This window comes from Meles meles, chromosome 11 (assembly GCF_922984935.1).
Source record: "Meles meles chromosome 11, mMelMel3.1 paternal haplotype, whole genome shotgun sequence".
Taxonomy (NCBI): domain Eukaryota; kingdom Metazoa; phylum Chordata; class Mammalia; order Carnivora; family Mustelidae; genus Meles; species Meles meles.
This window is the reverse complement of record NC_060076.1, coordinates 43,815,161-43,842,710: the sequence shown is the minus strand read 5'-3', so window position 1 is coordinate 43,842,710 and position 27,550 is coordinate 43,815,161. Positions and strand designations below refer to the sequence as shown.

General features: G+C 39.4%; 1 protein-coding gene across 2 annotated transcripts; it reads right to left on the bottom strand.

Moving 5' to 3' along the window:
* Positions 1 to 1,102: 1,102 nt before the first annotated feature.
* EQTN (equatorin) lies at positions 1,103 to 27,486 on the bottom strand. 2 transcript variants are annotated; one of them, XM_046022891.1, is made up of 8 exons: positions 27,262 to 27,486; positions 14,491 to 14,601; positions 11,028 to 11,114; positions 8,452 to 8,541; positions 6,677 to 6,727; positions 5,361 to 5,426; positions 2,435 to 2,588; positions 1,103 to 1,971 (listed from the first exon to the last, which is right to left on the bottom strand). In XM_046022891.1, exons 2-8 carry the CDS (start codon positions 14,594 to 14,596, stop codon positions 1,689 to 1,691), a joined length of 837 nt encoding a protein of 278 aa, XP_045878847.1. In that variant the 5' UTR covers positions 14,597 to 14,601; positions 27,262 to 27,486; the 3' UTR covers positions 1,103 to 1,688. The 2 variants fall into 2 exon arrangements, with proteins under 2 accessions (XP_045878847.1, XP_045878846.1); XM_046022890.1 differs by lacking the exon at positions 27,262 to 27,486 and having other exon boundaries at positions 14,491 to 14,732.
* Positions 27,487 to 27,550: the final 64 nt, after the last annotated feature.

The following is a 27,550-nucleotide window of genomic DNA, read 5'->3' as shown; positions in this document are numbered from 1 at the left end:
TCAATCTGATATAGACCGTAGTGACTCAAGGGCAGAGCTTCGGGGCTTTCCCAATCAATGGTGAGAGGGGGCTGGATTCAGGGTGGAAATGACTGAGAATGGTTAGAAGGGGGCCTGGCAGGTGAGTATGAGCAGTCTGTCTTTCCTCCTCCGCAGGGAAGGTTTATAGGGACCTACGCCAGAGGTAGGGAAAACAATTTCCCAAGAGCTAAAAGGACCCCTAAGGAACCTCCTGCCCTAAGTATGTGGAGACTATCTTGCTCCTAACAACTTCCTTTGACTTCTGTTATATTTGATTAGTAACCTTCATGGATCACAGAGACACCTTGCTTTGGAAGCACATCTTAGCTTCTCCAGCAGGTGATCTTAGGCAGGGTATCTGATTTACCTGAGTTTTCATTTCTTGATCTGTGAAATAAGTGTGCTTTTAGTGTGATGTAATGTACCAAAGCGCCTAGCAAAAAGTAGGTGAGAATTCAGGAAGAGGATAAAACCTAAATTCGCACCCTCCCCCCAGCTCCACACATACCCACAAAAGATCTGTCACATGTTCCCCAAATCCTTCCAGTTGAAACTAATACCTCAAGGGGAAACGATATCCATATTCCATTGGTCTTCTTTGAAACTGAAACACTCCTGGGATGGATGGCCTCATAAGTGACTGATAACTCGATGACTTTTAAACAAGAATGCTAGGAGGCTTGTAGTGATCCGAAGGGGAACGGCACCCCAGTGTTTGTAGCAGTGATGTCCACAGTAGCTAACTGATGGAAAGAGCCCAGATGTCCATCGACAGATGAATGAGTAAAGAAGACGTATGTATACAATGGAATATTACTCAGCCATCAAAAAAATCTTCCCACTTACAAAGACATGGATGGAGCTAGAGGGCATTATGCTAAGCGAGATACATCAGAGAAAGACAATTATATAATTTCATTCATATGTGGAATTTAAAAAACAAAACACCGGATCACGGGGAAGGGAGAGAAAAATAAAGTAAGATGAAATCAGAGAGGGAGAAAACCATAAGGGACTCTTAACTATAGGAAACAAACTGAGGGTTGCTGAAGAGACGGTGGGTGGGAGGATGGGGAAGTGGCTGATGGGCACTAAGGAGGGTACGTGATGTAATGTGTCCCGGGTATCATGGGCGACTGATGAATCACTGAACTCTACCTCTGAAACTAATGATACACTATATTAATAGAATTTAAATAAAAATTTTAAAGTGGTAAAAATTAAAAAGAATGCTAGGAGTCTCTAGTACTAATTTAGCTTCATTTCTTCATAGGGCACAACTGTTTCAGCAGTAAAACACAAACAAGTGTGTTCTTTTTGCTTTGGTGAGGGGGAGGGATGTAGGTAGTGGTGATTATCATGGAAGTTCCCCAAATGCCCTCAGATTAGATAGATATCTAAATGTCTTCATTTTAAAGCTAACCAGCCTAGAGTGAATAAATTTCATAAGTCACTGTCCAGGATTATTTTTACTGAATGAGTTTTCCACACCTTAAATTATTTTCTTGTATTTTTTCCACTGTATAATTTTTATGACTGAGATAATTTTATTGACTATGTCCTCCTTTTCAGACACCAGAAAATTTAAGTTTCTCAGCAGAGTTTCCAAATCATGACGTTAGTGAAGTCACAAAGAAACTTCTTTTCTGACAAAAACTTAAAGTCGTCTATTCATCGGTGGGGGTTTCTTCACTTGGCTCCTCACTCTGAATTAAATCTGACTCCTCATTCCCGCCTGTATCATCTGAGGCTGTGGAAACAATGTCCATTGTTCTAGATTTTGCCACTGTGTCTGGTTTTTTCAGCTCTGAAGGAGTGGTGCTCCAAAACGTGCTGCTCTCAGCACTCTTAGAGAAAGATGTGTCTGATATGCCTTCTGATGGATGAAAATAAGACAGAGTTGCCAGCTCTGGGTTGACAGTGTATTCAGTCTGATATCTACTTTTATAACTGAAAAAGAAAACATGTATCAAGAATTGTTTTTCATTACATACATTTGCAGCCCAACTCAATTAAGAAGCATCACAAAAATTGAAATAACACATTAATTCTGTCCAATTACTTCGTATAACACCATACAAATAAATGAAAAATGTTAGACCTTAAGCAGATGTGCTGTTTAGAACACAGTTCATAGCCCTTTTGATCCAAGGCTAGCAAAAAAGAATGCATATCTAGATTCTCTATAGTCTTTCCAATTGACTAATATTACTTTTATCTCTAGATGACTAATACACTGGGGGAAAATTCTCCAGACAGCCCCATGCTCCTTTCTGAATAGGGGAACTGGAGCTTAACTTGAGATCTTATAGATACATTTGGGAGCCACATTTCCTAAACAATTTGCTAAAGAGAGAGGGTGACAGCTTCACACCACGCTCGTTCTAAAGACTCCAGAGGTCTGCGGACTTACTTAATTGTCTTCACTTTGTACAGCATGGCACTACACACTGCCAAGAGGATAACAAAAAGGAAGAGGGTCATCAACGAGATGCCCAGCATTAATTTTAACTTGATTTCCTGTAGCTTGGTCAGGGCGTCTTCACTTGTGGCATTCAAATCAGAGTCTGAGAGGAAAGAAAGAAAATGCAATGGAAAAGAGTGACTGTTTCCAGCATGTCTTCCTGGACCAGTAAAGAGAGCAAAGCAACTGAAGAGAAGCCTTCACCATCCAGGGTATCACTGCGTACCCTCACTTGTCTTGTGCAATGCAAAGACTGTGGGCTACTCCCTAGGGCGAAGTACTCTTCGCTTGTTTTGTTGAACCACCACAGCAGTCCTGGGGGAGCTGTTCTTAGCTCCATTTCACAGGATCAGAGAAGTTTATGAATTCGCCCATCTCACATAACAAATGAAGGGCAAAATCTGGTTTGAAACCCAGGTTACCAGATGCTCAAATATTTCTATAGCAATCTTCCTCCCTGACTGATAAAGACCGTTTCAAGACACAAGAGATGACTATTAAAAAATGTGATGAACTTACACACCAGGGCCTTGTCCTTCAGAAGAGAAAGATACCCTTTTACCGTTGGGACCCGCATTGACTTTGATGCTAAAATGATGGTGTGCCGGATGCTTTCTCCATGAAATTTAAGAACTGCATTTGTCATTCTGTTACTGAGACCACACCTAGTGTATTTGATGTTTAAAAAGTTAGATAATAAAACTAAAACTTAAATAAATAAAACAAAGCTAAAAATTTTTTTAAAAAACTTCTAAAATAAGTTAGATAATAAAAAATCATGTCCAGATCCAGAGATGTCGAAGGTCTTTTTACTAAATCTATTAATGAAAATACATCTTTACTGCCACACTTTGCATTTTCCTGAATTTATGTCTGACTTAATAGACATTTATTTAATGGTGACTTGAAATAACTGTTGATTTTTCTCTCTTGCCCCAACTTTCTCGCATCCAAAAGTTCCAAAGTTTTCATTATTTTCTAGGTTCTGGTGTTTTGGTGATAAGCAGTGGCGAGCTTGCATGTGTGTAATCCCTGATTCCATAATTGTCACAGCGCGATCTTAGACCATGAAGAGTGAAATGGATACAGCTATCAGTGATTGTTGACTTTGAGGCAGATTCTTTGGGGAATAATCGCATTATGTTAAGAGGGGCTGTGCTCTTGAATTGCTCTGCTACTCCTTCAAAGACTTTTTGTAAAGAGGTGAGCTTGTAGTACATTTTGTTTTTCAAGATGATGGTCAAAACTAGAGGAGGTTTGGAATTCCCCACCACTGGAGTTCCCCACCACTGGAATGATGAGAAAGCTAACCTTGGGCAGTTTCTCTAAACCTCAGTTCCTTCATCTGTAAATTGGGGATAATCCCAACTTCATGGAGGACTGACATAATAATGTATATAAAGCACCTGGCAAGTGTAATATGTGCTCCATATGTGATAAAAAAATTAATCATGTTCAATTACTTGGAAAGACAAAATATTTCTAAAGTAACACAGCATTAGTCATTCCTATATGTAACTTTTCTAAACAAAGCCTCACATGATATTCTTAAAACCCTGCAAGGCAAATGGTTGTATTTGTCAAATAATCCAATACAGAATAGAGATGTCAGGCCTTAGATGCATCACCAGATGCTGTTTTTTTTTCCCAGTAGTTTATTTGTAGGACAGAGATTTGGGGGAAATTAATATATTATTATCTTTTCATGAAATTTTATATTGAAATCAATTCTTTTACTCACATAAATATAACTAATGCATGCATGAAAATTACAAAAACAAAACAAAACACTGCATTCAGCAGCAGGAATTCTCTCATTCGTTGCTGGTGGAAATACAAAATGGTACCGCCACTTTAGAAGTCAGTTTGGTAATTTCTTACAAAGCTAAACATAGTTTTACTACTCAATCCATCTATCACAATTCTTGGTATTTACCCAGAAGAGTTGAAAACTTAGATCCACACAAAGACCTACCCATGAATGTTTATAGCAGCTTTATTTGTTACTACCAAAAATTGGAAGTAATCAAGAAGTCCTTCAGTAGGCGAATGGATACATTGGTATATCCACACAAGGAAATGTTATTCAGTGATAAAAAGAAATGAGCCATCATGTCATAAAAATACATAGAGGACTCTTAAATGCATATTACTGAGCAAAAGAAGGCAGGCTGAGTCTATGTACTTTGTTTCCAACTATATAACATTCTAGAAAAGGCGAAACTATGGTGGTGGTGGAAGGATCAGTGGCTGCCATGGATTTAAGGACAAAGGGGCAGATGGTGGAGCAGAAGAGATTTTTAGGGCAGTGAAATGATTCTATGATCGTGATGGTGGACACATAAGATTATGCAGTTGTTAAAATGTACGGACCTGTGCAACACAAGGCGTGGACTCTAATGTAAACTACGGACTTTAATTAATACTAACATTGTTAGCTCATCCATCCTAAAACCTGTACCAAACTAAATGCAAGCTGAGAATGATAGGAGAAGCCGAGTTGGGGGAATGCAGGAGAACTCTGTACTTTCTGCTCATTTTATTCTGTAATCCTAAAACTGCTCAGAAAACAGAGTCTATCAATTAAAAACACTGTGTTCTAGATATGATTCACTTGCCTACTCCTCTGTTTCAGGAATAGAAGTCACAAAACCGGAAAATGAAAACATCCCTCTGCATTTGTGGCGACTGGAGAATAATGCTTAGGGACCTCTTTAAAACAGCACATGTCCACACTGAGATAACGTCAGCTACCACGCTACCCTTTTACATACATTCCATGTTACTCGGGCAAACAGAATCTGCAAGCAGTTAAGTCACACACTGAAACGTGTGCTGGCACTTATGCCATTTAACTGAAGTATTTTGTTCTTACTTGGAATTGGGCGAAATAATTCATCTCTTTCTTCAATCTCCTCAGCTGTTGGTGTTGCATTTAAAGCTGTTAAGACAATAAAGTGGTGTTATGGTAAACAAAATTCACTTATGAAAATTACTCTGTGTGTGTGTGTGTTTAATATAGAGAGTGTATTCTCATTATTTATGACAGTTATGCTCCATAAAGTCATGGGAACACTGACCTGGTGAAGACTGAATTGTTGGTCCTGGGGGAAATGCAAGCTTAGGTCCCTGAGAACCTCTGGCCACAACGTCTTCATCAACCAATCAATACATAACTTTTTAATGTGTGTTTCTGTTTAAAGATACTTTATTTAATATATATTGCTGATTCATTAACACTGAATTCATGATTAACTGCATGATCACTCAAGCCTAAACAAAGTTTTCTGACACATATTTTCTCCATAAGTTATATCACCGCCTTCTTGTGCTCAGGAACACTGCCCAGCATCTTAATACTACACTCCAGGGCCACGTTCATTAGCAAAATCACCGATCAAAAGCATACAAATGCAAAACACGTAGCACTAAATAGACAACAAAAAGGACACTTAATTACAGTGTAAGAGCTGCAAAAGGAAGACAGGGTGTTCCTTGTTCTGCCTCCAGTTGGGCACATGAGGGTCAGGCAATTAAAATTATTTGCTGCTCTGTGCATGTCTGAAAATGACCATGAAAGTGATTTGGGGGGTTACACATATATTTTAGACGTAGGCAAATTCACAAACACAAAATCTGCAAATAAGGAGACTCAACTGAATTTGGTATATATTTCGTGTTTACAGTGTGTGCATCTATGTGTGTGTGCTACATGAATTACATTATACATGTGTGCATCTACATAAACGTGCATTTGTAAGGCATGCACATTACATTTACACACATATGCTTATATGTTTATGATACATGCATGACTTTCTACATGCATATGTTTAACTATATACTTTGCATTTATTCACAGATCTCCATGTGCTTACATGCGTACTGCTCCGAACACAAAGATGGACTACATTGAGGGAGAGCCTTATTTAAAATATTTAATCATAATAAACTGAATGACAAAATTGCAACATTTATAGGAGAGTAAGCTTTGGGGAGAGAATCAGAAAGTGTGCGACACAATCAATTTTGTGGGTTTATTTTGCATTTGTTATTACACGTGATAATGGCAGCAAAGTGTTGACTTATTAATTCTTAATATTAAAACTATTTACACTGACCTCGGCTTTCTTATGTAAGACTTTAGAAAACCAAAACATTTCCCCAGCTACCTAACCACTATGAGTTTACCTTTAGCTAACATTGTCCAAAATGCAGGTTCATTTGGACCCTTGGTTAGTCCTGTTTAAAAAACAAAATAGAACAAGATAACTAAGTAAGGTAATTTCAGTTTAGTAAATTTGTGATAGAGCATTTATTCACTTGTTAGTTTAGTCATGTAACAGTTATACCTTGAGCTCCTACCGTGTGCCAGATGCTGTGGTTGGCATTAAAGTTCAGAAATGAAGACGACACAAGGTTTATGCTGACAGAACACACTCTTAGTTTGGGAGGCAGACAAGAATCACTGTTAATTAGGATGCAGGATAATGGGGGTTCGATAGAAACGCACAAGTGGGATGCACAGAGAGCCTTAACTCCAGTTGCAAAGGCCAGAAGCCCTTCGAAATGGAGATGCTGCTCAGTATAGGCTTAGAGGACTAGAAATTTTTGCCAGGCAAACAAGGCAAGAGTGAGATCATTCCACTGAGTCATGAGCAGATTTGGTGAGTTGTGAGAGCCTCAGGTAGACTGGAGTGAAGAATATGGATGGGGAATGTGACTGGAAATGAAACCTGAACATTTCTCAATAGTCAGATTATTTTCAGATTTAAATGCCTCGTTAAGAAATTAGAACATAGGGCGCCTGGGTGGCTCAGTGGTTTAAGCCGCTGCCTTCGGCTCAGGTCATGATCTCAGGGTCCTGGGATCGAGTCCCACATCGGGCTCTCTGCTCGGCAGGGAGCCTGCTTCCCTCTCACTCTCTCTGCCTGCCTCTCTGCCTACTTGTGATCTCTCTCTGTCAAATAAATAAATAAAAATCTTAAAAAAAAAAAGAAATTAGAACATAAAAATAATAATAATAAAAAAAGAAATTAGAACATGACCCAAGCTTAGTAGTAAATGACTAGAGATATTTTAGAAAGGAACACCACTAGGATGATAAGATTTCTATTTTTATATATATCAAAAAAAAGCGACTACGATTTTTATTTGTTTTAGAAGCGTTAAAGATGCAAACTAATTCACAGTAACCATATGAGAAACATACTTGGATGCTTCATGTAATGGCAGGTCCATTATCTTCAATTAGACCACTCATTCAAGACCTTAGAGGAGAGCCATCCTGGGTTGACATGGTTATACAATTATTTTATAAGGAACAATATTCTTGGAATGAAAGTAAAATAATGATTTTGATTTTGAAGCTTGTCATTACCAACCCCTCCCCCAAAATTTCAGGAAATACTAACAATTGATCCTAATTAGAGATAAATTCATTCCTCAAGCAGATAGAAATTTTACATCATTAAAATGTATTAAAAATATGCTTATATATCTAATATAAATATAAATAGAATACATTTTATTAAAATAAATTTCATTTTAAAAAGGGCTCACATCCTATTCCTTGACAGACAAATCTAAAAATTGACTCAGATTTTCGCTGTTTAAAAGATTTTAGAGTCACTTTAAATTGTAGCTGTAAAAATTCTTTAAGCAGGGGTGCCTGGGTGGCTCAGTGGGTTAAAGCCTCTGCCTTCAGCTCAGGTCATGATCCCAGGGTCCTGGGATCAAGCCCCGCATCGGGCTCTCTGCTTAGCGGGGAGCCTACTTCCTCCTCTCTCTCTCTCTGCCTGCCTCTCTGCCTACTTGTAATCTCTATCTGTCAAATAAATAAATCTTAAAAAAAAAAAATTCTTTAAGTATGCCATTACTATATGAAGTACCCAGAGTAGTGAAACATCAATTAGATCATAAAATGATATGCTCCAAGTATGGCTACAGTTTTGAAACTTTAATACTTTGATTGTTTTTTCCAGAGGGTTCTGCCAGAAATTGTTCACTGGTGCCTTTTCTAATAGGTGACACAGTTGTTTCGTTGACGAGTTTATCTGCGAAAAGGGATAACAGATTATCAGCATATACAAATATTGACAGCATCTGTGATTAGGCATTTTTTTAAGCTAAAAAATGGAACAAAGAAAAGGAAATAAAAAGGGAAAGATGTTGACATTTCCCTGAGATATCATAAAGAAGGGGAAAGAAGAAGGCATTGAAGAACAAAGTTTTGGGATAATGGGTTGCCTGAGAGGGGATTAATACACTTATAGTTTGTAAGAGTAAGGAAAAACAAGGGTGGGGGATAGTTGTGGTGGTGGCTATAAGCTTCCTTTAGAGGTAAAAAAGATGTATTGGATGAGAACATTGGGTTCAGATATTTCCCTTAACAAGACTTGAAGTGATCCTAGCAGCCCTGGAGAGCTTGGTGGCCAGTCCGTGTTAGGACACAGAAGAGGAAGGCGTATCAGTATCCTTGGAAATCAGAAATACCTGCGTGTGAACTGCTCAAAACAGAGTCTTGGGTACAACCATTTGGGCTACAAATCAAGGGTTTTCAGGCCTATTTTAGTATATATCTCAGTCTATAATGTGTCCATCTTCTGGAGGAATGTTAGTAAGAGTGTATTTGGGAACAATCGTGACTGGGGTACATTTTCCACACACATCCCCATGGTGGCCATTTCATTTAATTTTGTTTAATAGGGGAGTCAGTTAATTTCCACATGAAGTACAGGCAATCTCACTATAAAAGAAGCTCTATGGAGAGGCAGAATGAATTGAGACTGAGCCTACCAACAGCACCATGACAGGAGAATTGTTGGCAAGAAAGTTATGAAAAAGAGTCTCTTACCAGAGTTGACATAATTCAGGCAGGACTCTAACAAAATTCGTAAGTAATCCTTCAACTATGCCATGCATCCCTTATACTTAGAGAAAAGTGTGTGAATTTTCCCCTTGCCCTCACAGTTATACAGTTTTCTGGGCACTAAAAGAATTGTTAATCAAAATTATTCTGGAGAATTCCATCTCTTTGAGGGGCTTGCTCCTCTAGAATGTCCCTACCATGTTAATATTATTTCTTTCTGTCAGAGCTCCCATTTAAAATGGCAGCAATTCATGCTTAGTGAAATAAGTCAATCGGAGAAAGACAACTATCATATGATCTCCCTGATATGAGGACATGGAGAAGCAACATGGGGGGGTAGGAGATAGGAGAAGAATCAATGAAACAAGATGGGATTGGGAGGGAGACAAACCATAAATGACTCTTAATCTCACAAAACAAACTGGGGGTTGCTGCGGGGAGGTGGGATTGGGGGAGGGGGAGCGGGCTATGGACATTGGGGAGGGGAAGCGAACCATAAGAGACTATGGACTCTGAAAAACAACCTGAGGGTTTTGAAGGGTCAGGGGTGGGAGGTTGGGGCAACCTGAGGGTTTTGAAGGGTCAGGGGTGGGAGGTTGGGGGAACAGGTGGTGGGTAATGGGGAGGGCACGTTTTGCATGGAGCACTGGGTGTTGTGCAAAAAGAATGAATACTGTTACGCTGAAAAAATAAATAAAATGAGAAAAAAAATAAATAAATAAAAAAAAAATAAAAAAAAAAAAAAATAAAATGGCAGCAATTTCTTATTCCAATCCAACTTTCTTTGACAATACTTTGAGGACCTGAATTGTGGGAATAGAAATTAGGGTTTTAGAATTTCTTCCATGGGTCCTATGGTCTTCAATAATCCATCTCCTAAGGGAATTTGAGCTACCCGGTCTGTTGAAGACCTGGCTCTCTGTTTCTTGTCCCAAACAACTCAAAATGATGTTTGCTGTGTACAAGCAAAATTCCTATGAGTGATTTGCTTAATTAACGTATGCCCTTGAAATGTCCCTCTCATTTATGTCCCAAGGTTTAGAATTACTCAAAGTATTCCATTATTGTCAAATAACTTTATTAATAATTAGGTATTACGGAGTCTGGCTTTTCTCAATATTGAAGCTGCTAGAGCCAGAAACATTCTCTCTTCCCTATTTAATTTTATCCTCTTTTCCTTGTCTTCTGTTTTATGCTAATGTGTTTTGTAGATACGAGCTGTTGATACTTCATGGTGTAAGATATGGATATGTCCTTAGAAGACTTTTAGTGGCCTGAAGTCACATGCTGGCAACAGTTTTATCTAGCAAATTAATTACACTTGATGGAAAGATGCAAAAAGGAAATAAGAACATTTGACGTTGAAGGTGTAAGCAGAAAGGAATAAAAATGTGGGTTTAAGAAAACATACAATTTTCTAGAGCCCTAAATCTAGTCCTTATTTTTCTTTTCAAACCAAAAATATGAGGCTAAGGTATGTAAGAACCTCCTTGACTTCTGACTTCATTACTGCAAGGGACATGGAGTCTCCTTTTTTAGGAACTAAGATTCCCTGACACTAGATCATCTAAGACCTTTTTCTTACTTGATACACTCTAGCGCTGTTTGGAAATCTTGCTTTAAGGACTTTTCATATTTGTAACAGTAACTTTGAGTACTCTCAGTACTTACAGTTTCTAAGAGCAAATTGCAAATCAGTTGTTGCTCTCACAGATATTTCAGACTGGCTGCCATTTGGATTTTGCGTTGTGAACACGTCTGAAAATACAAGATCAAATGTTTTCAGCAACTAACTCAGTTGCTTCTTGTTTCTTCACATTTTTCCTCATCTGATTTTTTTTCCCTTAAAACATAGGCCCTGACTAATTCTGAGAAAAGAATAATAAAGTATTTGAGACATTCTTCAGCTACAAATTAAGGAAATGGGGCAGGGTTTAAAAATAAAATTCATGGGGTGCCTGGGTGGCTCAGTCAGTTAAGCGTCTGAGCCTTCGGCTCAGGTCCTGGGATGAAGCCCTATGTTGGGCTCCTTGTTCCGTGGGGAGCCTGCTTCTCCCTCTACCTCTGCTGCTCCCACTACTTTCACTTTCTCTGTGTCAAATGAATAAATAAAATGAATATGAATAAATAAAATGGATAAATAAAATCTTAAAAAATAATAAATAAATAAAATCTAAAAAGATAATAAATAAAATAAAATAAAATAAAATAAACATAAAATTCATGGAGAAAAAGCCAAATTTACCCTTGTGCTGAATAACATTCTGAGAAGAAATTACTGAGGGTTGGTTATAATTCAAAACTAATGGATATATCCACTCAACCAGAGTCAAAGTAAATTGGATCGAGATGGCAGTCTGACACATTGACATATACATGTCTCATTTTTCTTAAAATCTCATGAAATGACAAAATTTTATACATACATGAATGTACATGTGTGTTTAGCACATACATATATATTCGACCATCCCACCATGCAGGCATGTGCATGCACCAACAAACAGTGTCATTAATGTATTTTGATTTTTGTGGAATTTCTGAGCCAGATTTATGGGGAAATAAAACAAAATGAAACCAAAGCCCAACATGCATGTTATGAGTCATGAAACTATAAAAATTAAAACATTTTGGTATTTTTACAGGGAAAAACAGATCGAAGAAACAATAAAATGGTAACAACTAATCCAATTTCAAGTGAGAGTTTAGATTGTATTAAATGTGTTTCACATGAGTAGGGAATTGGTGTTAGACATTTGGCGAACCTCCTTGAAAAATATAAAGTTTTGTGCCTCTATTTATGCCATATACAAAGATAACGATTTAAGACCTAAGATTTAAAACAAAATGAGATTATTTGAAAAAATAGGAAAATAATTTCAATTGAATAAGCCGTATCTAACTGAAATATAAAATGCAGAAATTATTAAAAAATTAAGCAACAACTGATTTTAGAAAATTATAATTTTTCTCTGTGATTAGGGTACCTCGACAGGTTTAAAAATAAGCAACAGCCTGGTGGGGAAATACTTGTTAACTTTTACTATAGGAAAAGGATTAATATACTGAACATAAAAAGATCTGCTGCAAATAAATGAAAATACCGCCTGATAAAAAAATGGGCCATGGATATGAATCGGCAAATCACAGAAGTAGAAATAAAAATACCCATAAATAGAGCGGAAAATACCCAACTTCATAAGTAATCAGAATGCAAATGAAAACAGTAATGGAAATTTCTCACTTACAGTCACAAAATATGATTAACAATATTCATTGTGGGTGAGCTTGTGGGGCATTCTCGGAGGACGTAAATTAGTAGATGCTTTTTGGAGGGCAATTTGCTGGTACCAATATTTTTAAAGATTTACTCTTTATTCAGCAGTGCCCAGTACTTGATATCTATCCAAAGAGAGATACACCCAACTGTACATGAGAAGAATGTAAAAGGAAAAAGCTGCACATAATCCAATTCTTTAAATGCTCGTGGATAAATTATGGGACATCATTTTATGGAATACTAGGCATCCACTAAAAATAATGAGGCAGATGTGAAAAGAGCTCCAGAGTTGTTAAATTAGAAAAGTAAGTCATAACACAATTTCTTAGGGAGATTTCATTGATGTTATGTATATATTGTGTGTGTAAAAAAGACTTTTTTCTCTAATTGAAGTAGTCATCACGCTCTTGGTTTATTTACCCTCTGGATATTTTAAAGCAGAGGTACCTGCTTTAAAAGGAAATGACTGAAACGGAAATGATTGCACCATTTGTACACCCTAGGCAGAAGCCCTGTGATAGATACATTAGATAACGTTCCTGACTCTGGCTTTGGTAGTGTAAATCTGGCAATTGACCTCTCTGAGAATCGGGTTTGTTTTTTTTTTTTTTTTTACCTACAAAGGAAGGACATAGATTCACCAAAGAGAAAATAGAAATACAACTTATATGTTATTATTATCAAAGTGCTTGAGTGAATATATGTATGTACATGAATATAAATGTAAATATCTTGATTGTATTCCTATTTTTCCTTTGAGTAATGTTAATAAGGATCCCAAGACAACTAGATTTAATCTTAATTTTTTTTTTCACAAGAGTTTCTTTAAAGAAAGCCCATATGAGTAATGATGAATAAACTGAAGTTGGATGGAACTTTCAGACATCTTAAAGTCATCTTGTTATGGGTTGAATTATGTGTCCCTCCCCCAAAAAAGCCATGCTGAAGTCCTAACCCCAGGATCTCAGAATGCAACCTAATTTTGAAATAGGGTCATTGAAGATGTAATTAGTCAAGATGGAATCACAGGGGTGAATGGTGGGCTCCTAATCTGATATGAATGCTGTCCTTATAAGAAGAGGGAAACGGACACAGAGGCACAGCAAGAATGCCATGTGAAGATGGAAATAGAGACTAGAATTGTGCTACAAGCCAAGGAAGGCCTGGGGCCACCAGAAGCTGGAGGAAGCAAGGACTGACTCTCCTCTAGAAGCTTTGTAGAGAGCATGGCATGATCAAAACTTTGATTTTGGATTTCTGATTTCCAGAACTGTGAGAGAATAAATTTCTGTTGCTTTGAGCCACCAAGTTTATGGTAATTTGTTTCAGCAGCCTTGGGAAAATGATACCCACCTCCAAATAAATTTTGGTTAACTCACCACAGAATTAGATCAATTTCAAATCACCACAATGCCACCATGAACTATGTTATTTACGGGAAATTATCAAAAGAACCTTGTTAAACTTCATAACATCTTATGAAAAAAAAGCTGTAGAGGGGTGTCTGGGTGGCTCAGTGGGTTAAAGCCTCTGCCTTCGGCTTGGGTCATGATGTCAGGGATCATGGGATTGAGCCCCACGTCTGGCTCTCTGCTCAGTGGGGAGCCTGCTTCCCTTCATCTGTCTCTGCTTGCCTCTCTGCCTACTTGTGATCTCTGTCTGTCAAATGAATAAATAAAATCTTAAAAAAAAATAGCTGTAGAAAATAAGAATTTCATTTAACGCACTGAAACATTTATGCAATAAATAAGAATTTAGCCAAGTAGGAAATAAAATTAGAGTTTTTTAAAACGTTAAATCAAACCAGTATAACCAGCTTTTGTATATGTGTTGCTATTAACTTTAAAGACTTACATTGTTTTATATCTTTATAATAATTGCCATTTTTCTCATTAGCAGGAGTATTCTCCTTAATTTCCGGTTCTGGTTTGTATTCTTTTATAGCGTTAGGTGCCCACATCTCACCTGCAAAATTCATAAGAAGTAAGTTCAGTTCTTTTACTATTTTCTTTTCTTTCAACTGCATTTTTCTACAAAGGATTTGAGGCAGAGATTTAAAATGTAAATTATGCCGTATTTCCCATAATAAACTTTGTACCGTCCTATAGAAAACTGTCAGGTACCAGTTGGGTCCTCTTTCTCATCTGCTCTTTCTGTAAAACCTTTAAATGCTTACTCACCAGCACCACCATGGTAAGTTGTATTGGGGTCCTGTAAGGAAAAAACCCCAGATACAATAATAAACAATATAAAATTCATAGGGAAAATGATTGATTTATCCAGTAATCTCCTGCTTCTCCTCAAGAGTTTCTTTCTGTTGCCCAGCAGATCCTGTAACTAGCTAAGACATTATGATGTCACTGCCAAATGCAGGTGAGAATGCTGGGCATGGATTTCCAAAAGGTTTGTGACTCAATCTGACGTTGATTTTATCTTTGATATTATGAGGGTTTCTAGTTCTTAAAAATTAACGATTATAAGATTTTCTTTGAAAATTAGGAAATACATTTGCATGAAATAATGTGAATTATTAGTCACTGGGTTTTAAAGAACCACTAATATTGTTGATAGCAAAGTGAGAACAGAAGTTTGGTTTTCAAAGCATTACACTATTATATATTCTTTTGAAAAACTGCAAGAAAGCATCTGTTAAAAAGTAATCAGAGATCCCTAGATTCAATCCAAGTACCCTGCAAGTTCTGGTTCATGGGCTACCTTAATGATATAATTCCTCGATAAAGGTGTTGTGAAACTCATCTTTTCCCCATTGATGAATGATGTTGGGCATCTTGTGTCTGTTCGCTATTTCTATGTCTTCTTGGAAAAAATGTCTATTCATGTGTCCTGTCCATTTCTTAACTGAATTATTTGGTTTTGGGGTGCTGAGTTTGAAAAGTTCTTTATAGATTTCAGATACTAACCCCTTATCAGATATGTCATTTGCAAATATCTTTTTCTATTTCATAGGTTGCCTTTTAGTTTCATTGATTGTTTCCTTTGCTGTGTTGAAGCTTTTTATTTTGATGAACTCCCAATAGTTAATTTTTGCTTTCGTTTTCCTTGCCTCAGGAGACATATCCAGTAAAATGTTGCTATGGCCAAGGTCAAAGAGGTTACTGCCTGTGTTCTCCTCTAGGATTTTGATGGTTTCCTGTCTTACATTCAGGTCTTTAATACATTTTGAATCTAATTTTGTGTATGGGATAAGACAGTGGTCCAGTTTTACTCTTTTGCTGTCCACTTTTCCCAACACTGCTTGTTGAAGAGACTATCTTTTTTTCCATTAGATAGCCTTTCCTGCTTGAAGATTAATTGACTATATAGTTATGGGCTCATTTCTGTGTTTCCTATTCTGTTTCCTTGATTTTTGTGCCAGTACCATACTGTCTTGATCACTATAGCTTTGAAATACAGCTTGAAGTCCAAAATTGGGATGCCTCCAGCTTTGGTTTTCTCTTTCAACATTACTTTGGCTTTTCCAGGTCCCTTGTGATTCCATCCAAATTTTAGAATTGTTTCTTCTAGCTCTGTGAAAAATGCTATTGGTATTTTGTAGGGACTGCCCTGAATGTGTAGATTTCTCTGGGTAGTCTGGATATTCTAACAATATTTATTCTTCTAATCCATGAGCATGGAATGTTTTTTCCATTTCTTTATGTTGTCTTCAATTTCTTTCATCAGTGTTTATTAGCTTTCAGAGTACAGATCTTTTATCTCTTTGGTTAGGTTTATTTCTAAGTATATTATCATTTTTGGTGTAGTCGTAAATGAGATTAAGATTAAGGTTCATTAAAATACTCAAGTATCTTAATGAATGGCTTCAGATAACCAAACCATGAATACAGGGGATGACCCCACAGCATCCGCCTTGCAGTGGAAAAGGCCAGGTTCATGGAGATTACTCTTTGGTAGTGGTCTTCCCCCCGTACTTCTTTATCTGTTTGCAGTTTTATACTTATGTCCCAAGATGCTTATTACCAATGCAACCATTAAATAACTATATCAAAAGTTATATTATCTGGGAACATATTAGGAAAAAATATTTAATTTTCACAGAAATTTCAAAGGAAATGGGCTAACAAAATGTTGTTTTGCTATGCTTTTCACTATATACAACAAATGTAAATTTTGTACAATAAATATTTCCTGGGGTAAAAAAAAAGAGTCCCTTTAATATTTCTTGCAGGGTTGGTTTGGTGAACTCTTTTAGTTTTTGTTTGTCTGGAAAACCATCTCTCCTTCCATTTTGAATAACAACCTTGCTGGATAGAGTATTCTTGGCTACAGATTTTTGCTATTCAGCGTGTTGAATGTATCATGCCATTCTCTTCTGGCTTGCAGAGTTTCTGTTGATGATCTATAACCAGCCTATGGGCTTTCCCTTATAAGTTAGGGACTTCTTTGTCTTGCTGTTTTTAGGATTTTTTTTTCTTTATCACTATATTTTGCAAATTTAATTACAATATGTCTTGATATTGGCCTACTTTTGTTGATTTTGATGGGGGTTCTCTGTGACTCCTGGATCTGGATGTCTGTTTCCTTCCCCAGATTTGGGAAAATTTTAGTTATTATTTCCTCAAATAAATTTTATGCCCCCTCCTTCTTCTTCTGAGACTCCCATGATACAAATATTATTACCTCTGATGGAGTCATGGAGTTCCCTAAGTCTATTCTTGTATCGTATAACTCTTCTTTCTTTTGTTCAGCTTCATTATTTTCTACTGTTTGTCTTCTAGGTCACTAATTTGTTCACCCGCTCCTTCCATCCTTGTTTTCATTGCATCAAGTCTGTTTCAAATCTTTGTTATTGCATTTTTCATTCCTGACTGATTGTTTCTTAACTCTTTTATCTCTGTGATAAGGGCCTCCCTGAATTCTTCCATTCTTTTCCTAAGCCCAGAGAGTATCCTTATAATTGTTGCTCTAAATTCTCCATCAGTCATATTACTTACATTGGTTTTGATTAGATCTCTGGCCATGACCTTATCTTGTTCTTCCATTTGGGATAAATTCCTCCATCTTGGCATTTTTTCCTAAGTCTCTGACTTTTATATGCTAGAAAAGCCTGCTATGTTTTCTGCTCCTGATAGTAATGGCTTTCTGAAGAAAAGGTCATATAGTGTCCAAGGCCTGGCACTTCTCAGGTGTGCGCTGTGTGCACTCTGCTGCTGTGTTTTCGCTGCCCTATCCTTCAGGCCAGGTGTCTGGAGAGGGTTCCCTTGCCAGCTATGGGCAGTGTTTGGACCTTGGTCAGAGTGTGGGGAGTTCTAACTAGGAGTGCTGCAGTCTGCTTGTTAAATGAGACCTGATGTTACTTTCACTAGAACTGAAGCCTTGCAGAACTCTGATCAGTAAATGAGGTGTACAGGGCTTTCTGCTGGTCCTCTGGGGAAGGAACCTGTTACACTGGGACTGAGATACACTTGCCCCAGAAAAGTAGTCCCAGAAGAACACGGGGTGGGGGTGTGGGACTAGGTGTAAGGTGCTTAGGCAGCCAGTGTGAGTGCTGTGTTATTTACCTCAGGGGGCTCTGCACCTATGTTGAGGGGTGGCAGAGGGAAATGGTGACCATTGGCTTTTTTGTCCTAGGAGACGTGACTCTGTCCATGCCACGTCTTGCAGATGTGCTCCAACAAGATCAAACAGTCTCCCCCATGCACCTTAGGTGATCCCCAGATCATTCCATCTGCCCCAGGGGTGCTTGGCTACCTTCACTCCAGGATGGGCAGCAGCCTCAGGGCTCTATCCCAGCCAAGCCCACTGACCTTTCTAACCCATCTTCAAGCCCTGCTGATTGCAAAAACTCAGGAAAATCAGTCCCTCTTATTTTCCCAGCCACTGGCCTCAGGGAAGTATTTTCTTCGTGTGATCCCCTGTGTGTTCCACTCTCTCTCACCTTTCTCTGTGACAAGGGCTTCCTTCCCTCCACGGCACCCACCACTCTGTTTTCCCCCCAAACCACAGCTCTGCACCTCCTGCTTTCTGTGATATGACCTCTTCTCTCCCTCAAGCTGTGGAGTTTGTTCTGTCAGTCTTCAGGTCGATTTCTTGGGTGTTTGAAATGATTTGATTGTTATCTAACTGTGTTCTAGGGACAAGACGAGTCTAGGGGTCTCCTTCTATGCCAATGACTAAGCTCCCCTCCTCTAAGTTGCTGTTTTAAAACTTCCACTTAACCTAAGTCATAAGGAGGTTGCTAATTAATGGCAGTCCAATCATCTGGGAAAACAGATTGGATGCATTAGAATAGAACCACCAGAACGTTGAATGTTGAGGTTGCTAAGAAAAAAGTGGAAGAATAGATTTACAGTGGGGTCTGGGAGTTAAACTTTTTTTTGAGAGAGACAGCGAGCGAGAGAGAGAGCGATCAGGGCTGGTGGGGAGATGAAGAGAGGCTCCATGTTCAGCACAGAGCCCAACTCGGGGCTCAATCTCAACACCCTGTGATCATGACCTGAGCTGAAATCAAGAGTCAAACGCTTAATTGACTAGCCACCAGGCTACCCCGTGTTTAACATTTCAAAGCTGGAACAGGGCAGTATGGTAATGAGGTCCAAGGACATGGTTTCAGATTGTTAAATTAGATTAGAGGGGAAGAGCATTGGCATTGGGACATCAAGTAAACCGAGCAATGGATGCATTATCCGCGTGGCCAAGGAAGATCTGTATGAGAGGACCTGGAGGACCAGGGGCAAGGGGTGCCAAAGTCTTCAGTGAATTAGGGCAGGTGTGGAGGATGACTAAAGATGATGATGTGGGGGTGGTAAATGTAGGGCTAAATGGTGTAAACCTTGAAGGACAGATGGTATTCAAGAGCAGGAGTCAAGACCTTGAGGAAGCAAGAATGCCAGCTCCACCTGAAGGCACTGATAGATGCTGGGACACATGAGCTAGATCCGAAGGGCTTCTCTTCTAGAAGGCTGCAGTGAAGATCCAGACAGCAGTTAGGACTTGTACTCTTACTGGATCTAGATGTTGCATTTGTAACTGAACATTATAACCTAAGCATCCTCATGAACTTACCATCCCTAGGACATGCAGTTTAGTGAATATTCATAACTGGTTTTGGTCATTTGCCTTACTGTGTGTTATTTGGGTTACTTCCAATTTTCCTTATTGTAAACCATGAAGTAATGAGCATATTTATGACTCATTTTTTCCCCACATTTATGAATATTTCATTTAGATAATTTCCTAAAAGGGGACTTTCTACCTTAAAGCCTATGAACATTTTCCCAGCTCATGATGCTCATGGTTCCAAACTCATCTTGGATTTTCTCTGCTCCCGCCCTGAAACCAACCATTTCTCCAAGAACTCCTGGTTCCTTTAAGTAGAGACTAGTATTCACATGTCACGATCTGGGCACTCGATGTGTTCATTGATCCGGCATGTCACCGTCCTCAGGCCGTCTCCGTGCACAAACACAGAGACTCTATCGAGTGCCCGAGTGTCTGTGCCTGCAGTATGCGGACACGTATGCACACACACCTAGATGCTAGCTCTCATCTGCAGGGGTGGTCACAGGCGTTCTGTCTTCAAGTCACAGCAGAGTCCTGGAGAGTCTGCCTGCCCTCCAGGGGACGTCCTTTTCCAGGTGCAAGCCAGAGCACGTGGTATGGAAGGGCTGGGCATCAGGTGCCTCTAGGTCTTCAGGACCCCACAGGGAAAACCATCAGCACCGCCACCAAATGAACAAAACACAGAGCTATTTCCAACAGCTATTTCCAACATCTGAAGGCCAACTTGAGATGCTTTAGGGAAACGTAGCAGCCTGGTGTTTATTCTTAGATCTATTTTCTCTATTCTTTCTGTGTTGAAATGTCCTTTCTTCTATGAAATAGGGTCATGATATATGGTAGCATTGCTAAATCACCCTCTATTTTTTCTTTAAAGATTTTTTTTATTTATTTGACAGAGAGAGAGAGAGAGAGAGGATGCACAAGCAGGGGGAGTGGCAGGCAGAGGGAGAGGGAGAAGCGGGCTCCCTGTAGAGCAGGGCAAGTCTGATATGGGACTTGATCCCAGGACTCCAGAATCAAGACCTGAGTGGAAGGCAGTGGCTTAACCAACTGAGCCACCCAGGCGGCACAATCACCCCCTATTTTTTATTTTAAACCTCCTAGCTCATGAAATAAAAAAAAGAAATCTAAGGTGTGAGAGGATTGTTGGCCATCTTTCTAACCTGTGAGAAGCCTGCCCTGGGCTTTGCCAAAGACAGAAGTCTGCTCTGGTGGGAGTGGACTGCCTCTGAAGGATTCTTAGGGGGGAGCCAAGGAAGGGGGCATGATCGGGTCTGGGTTTAGAACAGGCATTCGGCTCCAGCTTGTGAAAAGTGAATGGTGAGAGAAGATCCTAGACACAGGGAAAGGCCTCCCCTCACTTCTGTAGAGTGATGGGCACGAGCAAGAGGAGCCTGAAGAAATTGCAAAGGTCAAAGAGGACGGACATGGAGGAAGAGGGACCTCTTGAGCTTTGAGGCTCGCCTTCTAAGAAGAGTTTGAGCACAGCTTTCCTCTAAACTGCTGGAGTTTATTTGCTATTTTGTTTTTCTCCATAATTTCATTAAAATAAAGAGTCTTCCCTTCAGGACAATCTTTCTAAGAATGGTAGAAAAAGGGTCTAGTTTTTTTTTCTGAAAAACTTTTCTAATGCTAGCCAGACTATTTTGGCAGGACTTCCATTGGTAATCACTGCTTTCTCTGTCCTGTATTCACGTGTCAATTGCATCTGAACTCTAATAATTATTGGTGTCTTCTCTGAACCCTCAGAGTCTCCCATCCAGCCCTAATGCAAACACATCTTAGGAGCTACCTGACATGACGGGTGTAAGAATGAATGGTGACGACTCGTACAGAAGGGGGAAAATTATACTTCTTGAAGGGCTTCTAAACCAAGAGTTGAGGAAAAACAGATAGATGCACGTAGCCAAAGCAAGGGAGCTGAGGCTTTCGCACTCCTGCTCCTGTGACATCCACCTGACGGCAGCATCTGTGAGTAGGCTGCAACGCCGGGTGAGGACCTACTAAGAGCACTCAGCCATAGTAGGGATGCAAATGTCTACTGAGTCAGATGGAACTCACCCCCCACCATGTTTTCTAATGTATTCCTATTGCTAAATTTGAGGAGACAATCTTTACTTCCCTCTCCTTAGTATATACTGAGTCTTCCCTGGGAGATGAAGTCTGTTCAAAAACAAAACTGTCTTGTGGGACAAATGGCAGGTGTGAACTCTGCATCGAAGAGGCTAGAGCTCTCTCCTGTACCCTAGACTGGTCTTGTCCAGCTGGAGGAGACTGAGCTCCCCCAGTTAGCCCTTCTTCCCCAGATGGATGTTGGGCTCAGTTCTGGAACCTGGGAATCATGACCTGAGCCAAAGGCAGACGTTTCAACGACTACGCCACCCAGGCGCCCCCAGACTCACACTTTCTACACTGTGAAACAAACATTCGTCTCACCTGGTGTCACTTCCTGATCACAGTTTCCCAAGGGTCCTCTGGGCTTTTCAAAGTCTGCTTATTGTGTGATCCTTGAGGTGAAAGCAGCTTTGTCACGAGGATAGCAAGTGAGCCATCTAAAAGGAGGACTAGAGGGGCCTACAACATAGAGATGAACAGCAGGGGCTCTGGAGACCAACTGCCTGGGTTCAAATCCCAGCTCCACCACTAGCCAACTGCATGACCTTGAATAAGAGGCTTACTCTTCAACCTCAGTTTCCTCATCTGTAAAATGAGAATAACAATGATGGTATCTATTTCACAGTGAGTATTAATTCAGATATTCCAACTCAAACGGTTGGCACGATGCCTCGCACTGAGTGAGAGTGAGGACTGTCCCTGTGTGAGCTCATCCTGCTGCCCTGCACACAGCCGTCCTCTGTCTCACATCTGGAACAGTTGTCACCAATGGTTCCCTCGAGGAACGGTTGTGAGAATGGGTTGGAGGCTGTACATCAAGTCCAAGAACTGTGCGTGGCACAAAGTAGATTAAATCCCAGTCCTTCTCCCCGCAAAATGCCTTCCTAATTCCCCTGAAAGCTCTCAGCACACCCATCTCCTCTGCTCCCAGTTCTTTCCAAACACAGCACCTTGGGGATCTATGAGGACCAGATGAGGTTCACGTAAAAACCATCACATTTCTTTCCCTTTCTTCTTGGCAATGGGGGAGGGGCTTTAGAATTTTCCTCTCACATTTCTCTATCCAAGTAGCAGAGTCTCTTTGAAGTCACTTAGGAGGGATAATGCAAATTCCAATTAAATCTCATGAGCCCAGGGCAGCACAATCTTTATTCTGAAAGCAAAGAGACCACACGGCAATAACTGGTTTATGACTCTGAGGGACTTTGTGGACTTGCCAATTTGTATTTATTTCAAACCCATACACTCACAGGGTTGTGGCAAATTCACAGTCCAGAGAATGCCCTGCCAATTGGTAAAAACAAAACTATACCTTAGGTTATCTGCACAACCTCAGGTATCTCGTGCCAAGGTCAGAAGTGTGAAACGGGGCTCACCTTTTGGATTACTTTTCTTTAACTTCCATGGTTCAATAGTTGGTGAATCTAATGATTTACCACTTAAAAACAAAAACCAAACCAAACCAAACCAGACACCTGCCCCTCTCTTGACATGCTGCCTTCTTGTATATTTTGTAGTTGAATCATTGTGTGGACAATGTCCATGAAGTCCTAGGAGTGGGAAGGTACAAGTCATTCATTTCCTCACAGCATATTTATTTCATTCAGCCTTAAAACATAGGATGGAACTAGGTCCTGACGTATTAAAGATCTCCCAGTGGAACCAGGAACTAGAGAACCTTTATGGTCTGTGTAATTCCTGGTGACCTCAAAGGAGTCAGATGGAATGGAGTGGATGCTGCTTTTCAAATGTAATGTGATTCCTATTCATTCCTAAATTAGTCCATGGAATATATGCATTCAGAGATCTCACAGCCACATAGTGCTCTTGACCCTCTTAGTTACATACTTCTAATTATTCACATAAACATATATTTTACATTAGAGCTGAAGAATCAATGCCAGTTAATTTCTTTAGTAGAGAAAGAAAATCAGCAAAAATTAACTGTGATAGTTCTGCAAATGTTTTATATTTTTTTAGTTTTTTAAATTTCATTTTAAGAATATTTAATTAAATTATTTTTTTCAGATCTGCAACTTCTTATGGTCAAAGCTATGTTTTGGGTGCTCATTAATTCTTAAAAGTCTGCTTGTTTTCCCCTAAGGATGAATGAAATCATGCTTTTTCCCCCCCACTTGGGAGCAGGGAGCCAGACCTAGCAATTTCTTAGGTACTGTTTTGATTGATCATAGAACACCTTGCTCCCACTGTAAGTGATTCCTCCTGGACTCATAGATGGTCTTCCTGTCTCCTGCCCACTCACAGACCCCATTCTGGCCTCTGGTCTTAGCCTCACCCCACTCAACATTTTGTGGACTAGCCTTTCTGACCTTCTAGGTGTCCTCCTGTTAGATCTGTTGTCCTGGCTCACATCAGACTCAGGGTCTACTCTGTATTTGTGAATGCTGCACATCTTGTGAATAGAAATACTTTACGATCTTCAGTGGGACTGGTCATAGAAGCACTAATGCAATCCCACTGACAAACGACCAAAAAGAGACTGAAAGCTGAATTGCTCTACCACACAGAGCCTGTGTCCATAGAGAAGGAGATAATCTGAAGAAGAGCTCAATGCTTAGAAGGTGCAGGTGTCTCCTGTGGCTGAGGGCCCTGAAGCACACCTGAGAGGCATTAATTCCTAGCTCCATCACCTTGCTTGTAACTTTGGGCAAATTACTTGGATACCCTTGGCTGTAGGGATAAACATGGAAAGCCAACCTCAGAGGGTTGTCATGGGCATTAAATGAGATTATCCATATAAAATGCTTAGAGTATATGTAATCTAAAGTATACAGTTAATAAATGTACACTTCCCGGTGTATCATCAAATTAATATTATTACATAATGCTTTTTATTTCTCTTTGATAGCAGAACTTATATGCCATGTACATCTATTCATTCATTCATCAAAGGTTTATTAAGCAACTACTGTGTGCTAGACACTCTCTTCTAGGTGACAGGGATAGAGATCCCTGATATGAAATTTATATTCTAGTGGGTTTGGGGGATGGACAGGAAACAATAAAAAACCTAATAAATAAATATAATATAAATTATATAATGTATATATATTTATAAATTGTGTATGTATAATGTATATAAATGCTATAGGAGAAGGAAATTTGAGAGAGAAAGGGAGCTCATGAGTCCTGGGGAGCCTGAGAGGCAGGTGCGATCAGCAGGGGCCTGAGTGAGAAGGTGATGGTCCAGCTAGAACTTGAAGGGGAGAAGGAAGTGGCCATGAGCCTATATGGGGGAAGAGCATTCAGGCAGGGGAACACCCAGGACAGAGGCCATGAGAATGAGTGTGCCCAGGGGCTCCTGGGTGGCTCAGTGGGTTAAGCCTCTGCCTTTCGCTCAGGTCATGATCCCAGCGTCCTGGGATCGAGCCCCGCATCAGGCTCTCTGCTTGGTGGGGAGCCTGCTTCCTCCTCTCTCTCTCTCTCTCTCTCTATGCCTGCCTCTCTCCCTACTTGTGATCTCTGTCAAATAAATAAATAAAATCTTTAAAAAAAAAAAATGACTGTGCCCAGCATGTGCAAGTCCAGCAGTGAGGCCTGGGGTGCAGGAGTGGAAGGAGAAACGGGGAGCTGAAGCTTTTAAGCGCAGTGCAAAGGGGAGTATTGTAGGGTTTTCTGCAGAGATGGGGCTAGGTTCTCATAAACAGACCGGACAGGGTAGGGAGCCCTGTTCCTCACTTCCAGCCAGTGGGAACTTCTCCTACTAGACTTGATCCTTTTTAGAGGCCTCCACGACTTTACCAAGACTTTGTCGTAACCACAGACTCCTATGGGCCAAGCATCTCTGTTGTACTTCACAGGATTATACTTTTGATAAGACAAACCCTAAGAAAAATAATTAACCTTTAGGTAAGTACATATAAGTCACAGTTCATGGATTTTCTAAATGCTGCTGGCTCTTGTGGTTATCAGTCCTCCTGCAGTTTTTAGCAATATCAAGATGTATACATCATTGTAGAGATCTATATACATACAATCAGAGCACAGTTATTTGTAACATTGTTTTGGAGTTAATAAACATACTATTCTGTTGATACCTTTCCCCAGCTGTGTTCTACATAGTTCTTGAAAATGCCTAGACTCTTATTCTTTGCTGATCTGATACTATGTGAGGTCATGTCTCAACTGTACGATATGATTTCCTTTGGAGCAGATATTCAACTTAATCTAGTGGGTAGTATTATAATTATAAACTCAAAGTTTATTTAGATTGAACCATATTTCCTCATTTAATTTTTGATCTATTAAGTACTGGTAATTTGTGCTTGGTTTTTGTGTTCATGAAAACTCAGATGAGGAATGCTGCATGAAAACAATGAGAAGTTTCCATTAACACACTGTGTTCTGCTGAAATCTACGTCACAATGAAAAAATAGAAAAATTGGATAAAAGATATGATTGTTATAAATGACACTACCACTGCTTTTCAGTGATATTTTTATAATTCTGGTCATTGTAGCAATGAAACTTGCCTGGAAGCAGAGTTGAAGTTAAAGAATTTAAAATAATTGAAAGATTGGATAGATGTAATGATCTGCTTATTGTCCATAGGAATATCATTTTTTGCTGTTACTGGGTGGAGGGACTGACGGCATCTGCTCTGAATTTATTACCCTCTAAAACAGTTGACTATTTATTATCAGGAATACAATGTAGGTTACTAGAAAGAACACGGTAATATAGCAGGTAGTCAGTATGTGTAAGGATTAACCGGAACGGGAGCTCAGGAAACGTACCCGCCTGAGAGGACAATGGTAACTGACAGTCACGGGTCTGGGACACCGCAGGGAGTGGGGAAGACATCGGTAAATTGGAGAGACCATGCCCCATCTACACGGGTCAGCCACTTCTAGCTAATTCCTGCCCCACAAAAACAAAGCCTGGTGTTGCCAGATCTTCTGATTTGTTAAGAGGAGCCAGAGATTCTGACTTCTGGCATCAAATTTCTCAATTTTTAAAATGTTGGCAGCTAATTAAAAAAAGAAAAACAAGCTGTGTTAGTCTAACCAAACATGCCTGCAGGCCACATTCCGTACGTAGCCTGCCTCTGTCACATATTCGTGTACATTTCAGACAGTGGAACCAAGAAGGAGAAGAACACTTCATATTTGTGCTGGGGTTCCAAAAGCCTCATTCCTCACCCTCTGTCTAGAAATCACCTCATCACAAATAGTTTTTGTCAGATAGAGTATTTGATTGTTGCTATTAGCAACAGTGGCTATTACTGGAATCACAATTACTCTAAAGTGGCTATAAATGTACTAATAACATATAAATAGAATATATATTTGTCTTCCAGATATATTAATATTTTTACCATGTTTTGCAAAAATAATTATAAGCCATACAGGAACAAATCTAGAAGCAGTTGCAGTTCGGAAATCCTAGGCACAGAACAATTAAATAGAATACTCAGGGTCTCGCAAGGAAGGCAGCGCAAACCTGAGGTTAACACTCAGGTTCGTTTACCTGACTGATGAACGATTTCTCTAGTCACGATGTATTGTATTTACATGTGAGGTTGTCATCAGATTTAATACTGAATCCTACTGCAAGAAAAAAGAGGCACAACAGTTCTCTGTGGACAGTTAAACTGTATGTAAAACGTTTCCTCCTGGGAAAATCTGAAAAGTATAAAGGAACTTCTGTTAGACTACAACTATGCGCATGCGTGTTCTCAAACACATTTTGAATTACTTTTTGTAGAAGTAACCATTTTCTTTTCATTTACTTGTTCCAAGACCACTGCAAGAGGAAA